This window comes from Halichoerus grypus, chromosome 10, assembly GCF_964656455.1.
Source record: "Halichoerus grypus chromosome 10, mHalGry1.hap1.1, whole genome shotgun sequence".
NCBI lineage: Eukaryota > Metazoa > Chordata > Mammalia > Carnivora > Phocidae > Halichoerus > Halichoerus grypus.
This window is the reverse complement of record NC_135721.1, coordinates 113668664-113678224: the sequence shown is the minus strand read 5'-3', so window position 1 is coordinate 113678224 and position 9561 is coordinate 113668664. Positions and strand designations below refer to the sequence as shown.

General features: G+C 49.2%; 1 protein-coding gene across 1 annotated transcript; it reads right to left on the bottom strand.

Moving 5' to 3' along the window:
• Window positions 1-2683: 2683 nt before the first annotated feature.
• C10H20orf202 (chromosome 10 C20orf202 homolog) lies at window positions 2684-8595 on the bottom strand. The gene is made up of 3 exons (XM_036121771.2): window positions 8443-8595; window positions 7791-7886; window positions 2684-4200 (listed from the first exon to the last, which is right to left on the bottom strand). The coding sequence occupies exons 1-3, from the start codon at window positions 8590-8592 to the stop codon at window positions 3967-3969; spliced, it is 480 nt and encodes a 159-aa protein (XP_035977664.2). The 5' UTR covers window positions 8593-8595; the 3' UTR covers window positions 2684-3966.
• Between the last annotated feature and the right edge of the window lie 966 nt (window positions 8596-9561).

The following is a 9561-nucleotide window of genomic DNA, read 5'->3' as shown; positions in this document are numbered from 1 at the left end:
AAGACAGTAACGACAAAGTTGCCATTTATTAGCCTTTCCAATGCCAAGTGCTGGGTCAAGTGATTTCTATGCATTATCTCATTTAATCTGTACAGTCATCCCAGGAGGTAGATATTATCCTTTTTTTTTTTTTTTTCAGATAAGATAACTGAGGCTCAGAGAGGTTGAGTAACTAATTGAAAAAAGTAAGAAGGGACTCCTGGGTGACTCAGTTAAGCGTCTGCCTTCAGCTCAGGTCATGAACCTGGGGTTCTGGGATAAAGTCCTGCATGGGACTCCTTGCTCAGTGGGGAGCCTGCTTCTCCCTCTGCCTGCCACTCCCCCTGCTTGTGCACGCTCTCTCTCTCTCTCTCAAAAATAAATAAATAAAATCCTAAAAAAAAAAAGTAAGTTAATGGTGGAGCTGGAATGAGAACTCAGATTAACAACCATGTTTGTAATCAGGAGCATGCACGTTAAGATCACGATGTAATATCATTTTGCACCCATTCTCTTGGCAACAATGAAGACTGATAATACCAAGTGTTGGTGAGAATGTGGAGCAACAGGGACTCGGAGACACTGCTTTTGGGAGTGTAAGTGGCCCACCATGGAAAACGGGTTTCTCGTAAACTTGAGCATTCACCTACCTCCAATTCAACCCTCCATTACACGCCCTGGAGAAACTCTTGTTCTTGTGTACCCATGGACTTAGACACCAGGGATTCCAGCAGCACTGGCAGGACTAGCCAGAACTGTGTCAGTCAGAGACAGGCAGGAGACAGAAGCCGCCGCCGTTATTTAAGGGAGAGAATTTAACATAAAGAATTGCTGGGGCGCCTGGGTGGCTCAGTCGGTTAAGCATCCAACTCTTGGTTTTGGCTCAGGTCCTGATCTCAGAGTCATGAGATCGAGCCCTGTGTTGGGCTCCGTGCTCAGAGGGGAGTCTGCTTGAGATTCTCTGCGCACAGCTCCCACTCATATGCACCCTCACTCTCTCTAAAAAAAAAAAAAAAAAAAAAAAAAAAGAATTGCTAACTAGGTATAAAGTTGTTAACTAGGTGCCTGAAGGGTTGTAAAAAGAACTCTAAGATATAATGAAGGTAGTGCTTGCAGGAAGCATTTACCAACCCCGCGCTGAGGGTAAAAATTATTAAAATTTAGAAACAGAGGAGGAGGCCTGGGGAGTAAACTTCAGAAATTTGAGAAGGGAGTTCTGCTCACCTGGGGCTCACGTCTCGCCCACTCAAGAAGGCCCAGATGGGGCAGCAACTGGGCTTTAGGGGAGGAGCCTCCGGCCATCCGGAGCTGGTGTCTCTGGCTTTGGGAGAAGGGCCCCTCGGGGCGGGGACCTGGAACCTTGGGAAGAGAGATGCTCCTGTGAGAAGCAGCCCTGCTGGCTGGTGCTCCCAGGAACTGGGGCCCATGGGCAGCGGCAGAGAACGGAGATGAAGAAGCAAGCTCGTTCTCTCTGCTCTAGCCCTGCGGTGTCCCTCCAGGCTCACCCTGCTTGCTGGCAAAGCCTCTCAAAGTCGAACCCGGAGCAGCTGGTAACACAGAAATGTGGTTTTCGGGGTCCCAGACCCAGCATCACAGTACAGGTATTTTTTTTAAGTATTTATTTTTAATTGTGGTAAAATATAACAAGGTAAACGTTACCATTTTAACCATTCTTAAAAAGATTTTATTTATTCATTTGAGAGAGAGAGAGAGAGTGCACATGAGCAGGGGGAGGGGCAGAGGGAGAGGGAGAAGCAGACTTCCCACTGAGCAGGGCTCCATCCCAGGACCTGGAGATTATGACCTGAGCTGAAGGCAGGTGCTTAACCGACTGAGCCACTCAGATGTCCCCATTTTAACCATTTTTAAGCATGCAGTTCAGTGGCATCAAGTATATTCACACTGTTATACCACCACCACCAGCATTTATCCATAGAACTTTTTTCATCTTGCAAAACTGAAACTCTGTACCCTTTAGATACTAACGCCCCATTGCCCCCTCCCTAAGCTCCTGGCAGCCACCCTTCTACTCTATGTCTCTACGGATTTGACTACTCCAGGTGCCTCATGTAAATGGAATCATACAGTGTCCTTCTGTAACTGGCTCATGTCACTTAGCATCATGTCTTCAAAAGTCACCCATGTTGTAGCACATGCCAGAATTTCCTTCCTTTTTAAGGCTGACCGGTATTCTATTTTATGTATGTACCACATTTTGTTTACGCATTCAGCTGTTGCTAGACAAGTATTTTTTATACTATCAAATATTGTATTAAGATCCCAGGTTAGTCTGACTATAAACATTGTACATATAACACACCTTCCCCCCTTTGCCTCTGTATACAATGGGTTTACTTTTTCAAAGCCATAAAAATGATATTCCAACAACATGCAAGTGGATTTTCAAAAATAAAAAGTCCTACCAAGAATTGAGCCATCTTTTTTATTATTATTATTATTATTATTATTTTTTTTTTTTTTTTTAAAGATTTTATTTATTTATTTGACAGAGAGAGACACAGCGAGAGAGGGAACACAAGCAGGGGGAGCAGGAGAGGGAGAAGCAGGCTTCCCGCCGAGCAGGGAGCCCGATGCGGGGCTCGATCCCAGGACCCTGGGATCACGACCTGAGCCGAAGGCAGACGCTTAACGACTGAGCCACCCAGGCGCCCCCATCTTTTTTATTATTATTATTATTATTTGACAGAGAGAGACACAGCGAGAGAGGGAACACAAGCAGTGGGAGTGGGAGAGGGAGAAGCAGGCTTCCCGCGGAGCAGGGAGCCCGATGCGGGGCTCGATCCCAGGGTCCTGGGATCATGACCTGAGCTGAAGGCAGACACCCAACGACTGAGCCACCCAGGCGCCCCAAGAATTGGGCCATCTTAACATGAGACCTTTTAAATTTTCTGCTGTCTTATTTAAAGTCTTTCTTATAGGCAGACATAATCTGTCAAAGTGATGAGGCCAGCACCCCATACAACTGAGCGTTCTGCCACATCATAGACCTTGGTCTGCGGCCGCGGGGCTGTTGCCAACCCTGAGTGAGCGAAGTGCCTTTTTTTTCAGCATTTCTCTTTGCTTTCTGGAATATCTCGATTGTGTTCCTCAGGATAGTGTCGGTTGACCTGGAGGGAAACCCTCCTCAAGTCAGCTTAGGCAAAACCAAATTGGTGTGTGTGGTGGAGGATGGTGGTGGTGGGATTTACTGGTTTCTGTCGTGGAAAGAATGCAGGAGTAACTCACAAAACTAGGGCCTGAAACCAGGGACTAAAAGGAGCTGGCACCTTCCTCTCTGCCCAGCTCTGTGGCCCTCCCTCTACCTCTCTTTCTTTCCTACTGCGCTCAGGTGTCCTTCACCTGGCACGGCACATGGCCCTTGGCCGTCCCCGGCTTTGCAACTCCAGCGGCAAGACCATCCAGAGAGGGATCCCAGAGAAGGGCTGTGATTGGCTGCTCTGTTGAGTCCCGTGGTCCCCGGTTGGGCCAATCATGTTGTTAGGGTGATCGTGAGTTATTATTGGCCAGGCCTGGTCACATGGCCATCCCTCGGGCCAGAGTGGTGGCCTATGGCTTTCAGACAGAGGAAAGCGCAGGTGTGCCGGGAAGCCAGGAAACAATGGCTGAGTCACTATGAGGGGGGCGGGGGCTCTGTTTTTCACCATAGCAACGCGAGACATCCTGGGCGCACACTGAGTTCTTTGTTCTAAATGCCGGAGGGCAGGATTGCTGTCATGGCACTGGCCAGAGGCGTGTTTAAGAAGTATGTCCGCATCTGGTATCTTATTTGTGCCTCACCAAAAACCCTGAGGAACAGCAGAAAAAGAGTCGAGTGACGGGTTTAGGGACACGCCGCGGATGAGGGCAGAGAAGAACCCAGAGCCCTGGCTCCCTGACTCCCATTGTAGTGCTCTCCCCCAGCAACATCACAGTCGAAGTTTGGACAGGTGGTGGGAGGGTTCAAGCACCAGGGTCAGGCCTGACCAGTTAAGGGAGGGAGCTTCGTCTGCTGTCTGTCCCTTGGAGGAGCTGGGCGAGCCCCTGGGAGGAGATGGGGGGGCGGCCCCTGCTTTCCGAGCCTGCTCGAGCTCTGCGGGGGGACGTCCCTCCGCTGGACCTGGCGTCCTCCCAGGGGGCACTCTCAGTGCGCAGCTCCTGCAGGACACTGTGAAGATGCCTCAGTGTGAGCAGGAGTCTCTGGTCTTGAACTTGCATCTCAGCCTGGGAGAGAGAATCAGTGTGAGGGGGCTGGGCGTTCCCCAGAAAGCTTATTCCCACATCACTGTCTCATTGGAGACAAACCCACAGCCTCGCAGAAGCCGTGTCCACCCAAGCCTCAGTTTCTTCATCTGCAAAGTGGAAAGCAAATTACTTACCTTTCAAGGCCCTTAGGAGGACTGAATGAGTTAGCCCGTGCTCTAAAATACGAGATGCTTGGGGCGCCTGGGTGGCTCAGTAAGTTGGGCCTCGGACTCTTAATTTGGGCTCAGGTCATGATCTCAGGGTCATGGGATTGAGCCCTGCATCCTGCTCTGCGCTCAGCAGGGAGTCTGCTTGAGATTCTCTCTCTCCCTCTCCCTCTGCCCCCATACTCATGCTCTCTCTCTCAAATAAATAAATAAATCTTTAAAATACGGGATGCTCAACTACCAAGCTCTGTGATCATCTTCATCATCATCATCATCATTATCAAATGTTATTCTTATTTACACCCCCACTGTATGCTTTAATCCTCACTGCAACAAACAAATCACTTTATAGGTATTAAGGTGAAAGTGACTTCATATTAAAACAAAGTGGAGTGCACCCTACAGGCAGGCAGGAGCCCTTTGGAACAGTGATCCTCAACGTAAGGTCCAGGGAACCCTTGGATCCCAGAAACCCTTTCAGGGGTTCAGAAGGTCAAAATGACTTTCATTACAATACTAAGATATTGTCTGCCCTTTCATCCTCTTATGAGCCTACAGTGGAGTTTTTCAGAAGCTACGTGATGCATGATATGGTATCTGATTGCATGCAGAAGCAGATAGGAGAACCCAGCAGTTTTCTACCGTTAAGGAGTTTACTATTGTTCTTTTTTTTTTTTTTTAGATTTTTAAAAATTTATTGAGAGAGAGAATGATAGAGAGCATGAGAGGGAGGAGGGTCAGAGGGAGAAGCAGACTCCCTGCTGAGCAGGGAGCCCAATGTGGGACTCGATCCTGGGACTCCAGGATCACTAAGCAGTCGCTTAACCAACTGAGCCACCCAGGCGCCCCTACTATTGTTCTTTTTAAATGCATTAAGTAAACACTAAAAATTTCTCCTTTGTCCACACTGGTAGATAAACTCACATAATAAGACGTTAAAACTTTCCTTTTCTGACTAGGTGATTCTCACACATGATGCAAAATTGAGAAGCTACAAAAGGGCATGTGGGGAAGTTTCCCGCATCTCATCCCACCCCTGCCCGCAGCTCAGTCTGCTCCCCCAGAGGCGTCACTGGGAACAGTATCCCTCCCATCTGTCTGTCTCTCCAAGAGATAATTATTAATATTATTTCTCCACTGGAATAGCCTTTTATTTTCATGACAAACTAATTCTTTCACAGTGTGAAGATTAAGCCCATCTCCTGCACTCCAGCCGTAGCTTCCTTCCAAGAGAGTAGATGGAAGGAGGGAGAACCACCTCCTGAGAACACTGGGGCTCCCCAGGCTGCAGTGCGAGTGGTAGCAGGGCCACCCTTGCCATGCCTTCCCAAATTCTTGGGAAAACATTAAGTCTGTGTTTTCTCAATTTTAGGGTTGTCCTCCCACACGTTTTTATCATTCAACCTTTAGCGCTGCTCTGGGCCCATGCTCTCGAGAACGCAGTGAGGCACCCAGCGGGGAAGCAGTGGTAAGGGAGGTGGGAGACTCCATGCCCTTGGAGTCGAGGGCCAGGAATCCTGAGCAAACTGGCTTCCACAGGAGGGAGGTGTCCCATCGCACGGGGCAAGAGGTCCTGCGGTGATAAGGCGTGCTCTGGGCTCAGTTTGCTCAAGTTCCGCACTGAAAGCTCTTTCCTGCCTCTGAGTGAGTGTCCCTTAGGCATCAGGCTGGTTTGCCTTGTCACAAGATGGCAACAGTTCTCTCCCCTCTTTTAGATCCCCCCAGATCTTTGGGGCTTCCATGATCCTCATCACATAAGGGCCATAAAGGGAGGGGACAGCACCGGACTATTGTCCATAGTAGTCATGTTACCGATTTGTTCCTTCTGCTGCATGAAGTCACTGTCCAGGACTGATCCTTCCCTGACCGTCAAATGGAGCCTCTTGGCTGAGCTTAGGTGTCCTTTTGGAGTCATATAAATTCCATGTGATCGAGGATAAAACAGCCTCGCCTGGGAAATTTACAAGTCTGGCATCTGTAAGTGGAGACTCATGGCTCCCGTCTCTTGGCATCATGTGGGGGGAGGTGCTTGGGCCTGGGAGGCTGTGCCCCAGGTGGGCTTCCCCCAGCCCTGCCTTGTTTTCCCTCTTTATGTGGTGAGAGAGAGTTACCTTATCAGGTGGATATTGGCCTTTTGTGTTTAGGCACCAAGCAGACTCAGTGTGGGAGCCCAGTGTTTAGGGGAGCATAGGGAAGTCCCCTGCCCAGCCTCTGGATCCCTGTGGACTATGAGCAGCTGCCCCTCCTGCTGCTGGAGTCCCCTGGTCCCATGAGAGGCCCTACTGGGTCAGCCCTACCCACTAGGGTGAGGACAGGATTGGGTCCCAGCTGGTCTGTTACCTGGCAACCCAGAAAGGTCATTTTTGGATAATCCCATGTGTCTCTCCCCTGACTGAGAAGCTGGCCTATTGGGATCCAAACCTTGGGTGCTTTTTGAGGTTCCCCGAACCACTTCTTTCTCTCTCTTGCCTGGTGTCCCCATGCACTTTGGGGGCATCCCTCAATTTTTGGACTTGGAGAAAACAGCACAAAGAGGGGCATAAGGCCTGGCTTCTTGAGCAGCCCCCAAGGGACCAAGTAACATAATCCATAAATTCAGGAGAGTTAATGCCTTCGGGGTGGATCTTTACCACAGCAAATAGGAGACGGCAGTGAGCTGGGCAGGCCGAGTTCCTCTTCTTCCCTCCCCCCAGGGTGCAGCTCCCCTTGCCCTCCTGCAGAGAAACCTGCGGCCAGAAAAACCAGCTGCTGAGAGAGCGCTGGGCCTCTTGAGGCCCCTTGCAAAGTGGTGGCCTGCTTGGTGACAAGGGGCGCCGTCTCACATAGCATCGCCCTTTGCCGCTGCTCCCTGTTTCCTTCGCTCTCACTGCTTTGAGCTGCATCTCCAAATAAATCGTTAGGACCCCAATCCTTGTGTGGGCTTCTGCTTTCTAGAGGGTCTGGGCCAGGACAGTGGGTGTGCTGGGCAACGGTGGTGACAGCCAAGCAGACACGAAGTGGATTACACCTGTCTCCTTCCCAAACTAGTACAATAACCCCTGCACTGTCGGTATTGTTATCATCCCCATTGTATGGTGAGGAAACTGAGGCTCACAGAGGTAAAGCCGCTGGAGGGCCACACAGTACAGAGCTGGGCGCACTCCCAGGACTCGGTGTAATTCTAAGGCCAGTCTGGCCGGCACTGCACCCGGAGCCTCCTCCTATGTAGGCCACGACCTACTTATCCAGGCACCTGAGAGCTTGTGTGCTTTATGGCTGGTATCGGGGGTGGGGGGTGGCCCACAGGACCTACACCCTAGCTGCAGCCTCTGCCCCAGCCGGGGGGCTCCTGCGAGGGGGTCCCAGGGAACCTGAGAAGATATGGGGTGGAGTCATCCGGTGAAAAGAAATGCAAAGCCTTACCAGCTCCTTTCGCAGCCACTCCAGGGTCTGCCCAAGACTTGGGGTTGGCTCTTCTGTTTTCATCGCAGCGTCCTTGGAGAGAAAGTTGACGCTGACCTGTTGATGGGCCCAAGGGACCTTGGATTTGTACAGTCTCTCCTACCGGCTTCTGGCAGGGAGCAGGGTCTGGCTAAGTCACTGAGGATGGAGTTAATGAGAGCAGGACGTGGCTTACGTTGGAAAAATGTAGTTGGTTTTTTTTTTTTTAAAGGGCTTCAGTGCTCTGAACAGAATAAGGAGGGAGGGAGGGAGACCACTGGGGTATGGGCACTTCAGTACCCAGTGGTTCCAGAGTCCAAAGTCTGATGCCAACAGGATCATAGTGACTGTAAAGCTTTCAATGATAATAATTATCAATATATTATGAATTATGAATTAATAATTATGAGAATAGGTGTCCCTTTCTGAAGGCTTAGTTTTCTCCAAGTGCTTTACATAGGTAGGACCCCATTTGGGGCAGATACTGCATCTGTGTCCCTAACCCCTCTCTCCTTCCTCACCTCTCCGAAGAGTCACTTTCCAGGTCCCCTAGCTTCTGGGGTGTCCTTGTGACCCATTTCTAGAAAAGGAGATCAAAGCAGAAATTTGCTGTTAGACTTCTAGGGAAACTTACCTTCCTGATAAAAGGAAAAATGTCAATGAAGCTCCCCCTAAACTCCAACTTTCTTCTCCTTCCTTTGGCCTGGAATGTGGACGTGATGCCTGGAGCTACAGTAATCATCTTGCCACCCTCAGACAAAGGCCAAAAAAATTGCAGAGACATTAGAAACCAACAGCATTGGCCTGTTATGTGAGACAATAAAACCTCATTTTTAATTGGGCAAACACAGGCTTACGGACACACCATTTATTCTTCACAACACACTATCAAGTGGGTATTTTTTAGTTGTTTCTTTGAGTTAACACTTATTGAGTGTCTACCATGTGCCAAGTTCTGCTCTAGGCACTGGGGATACAACCCCAAATCAGAGAGACATAGGTCCCACTTTTCTGGAGGACATTGGAGTGGTTGGAAACAAACAATAATCAAATTAATATTATGATGGAAATAAATAAGGTCTATTCTCACATGGGGTTTAAAATAATTTATTCTAGCCACATGAACTAGGAACCCCAAACTAAGAATTAACACGGTGATCCCAGACAAAGAGCTGAGGGGACCAGTAAAACCAACTCAACCCATTTTGGAGGGACTTGCTCTCAACCCAGGCTGCCCAAGCTGCCCAGAGACAAAGCTCCCCTACAGAGGAATTCAGAATTCAGAATTACAAGGAACCAGCCACCATAAGTGAGAGTCAGCAAACACCGTCAACAGCAGGGTTAGGCCCCTCTTCTCCCAACAACTTCAGATGAAGATAACAACAAAGTATTTTGGAAAGAATTAAATTCATTACAAAAAGGAATAAAAAACAGAAAAGATTACTAAAAAAGGCAGATTCAAAAAAGAACTAAATCAAATTCATAGAAGTAAAAATGAAAGCAAATGTTTATAAATTAAAGAAAAAAAGAGTGTACCTTTAGAGTAGTCCTGGATTCAGAGCTAGGGCGGTGGGTACAGGACCTAGGGAGGCAGACTGGGACTCAGCGGGAGGAAAGTGCCGTGCAGAATTCTCCCCAGCAGGCACTCAGTGGAGTGAGGAGGCACAGCCTGAATGATGGGGGGGGGGGGCTCCACTGTCTTGGAGGCGGGACCTGGGGCTCCTGGCAAGCCTGTGATCCACCAGGCAAGAAA

What these genes read in the sequence shown, in the direction of transcription:
- C10H20orf202 (XM_036121771.2), bottom strand. Translation starts at nt 8,592, where the DNA reads ATGTCTCTGCAATTTTTTTGGCCTTTGTCTGAGGGTGGCAAGATGATT. An exon ending in TTTTTCCTTTTATCAGGAAG is followed by an intron (nt 7,887 to 8,442) that starts GTAAGTTTCCCT and finishes GCCCATCAACAG; the next exon opens with GTCAGCGTCAACTTTCTCTC. An exon ending in AGTGGCTGCGAAAGGAGCTG is followed by an intron (nt 4,201 to 7,790) that starts GTAAGGCTTTGC and finishes TCTCTCTCCCAG; the next exon opens with GCTGAGATGCAAGTTCAAGA.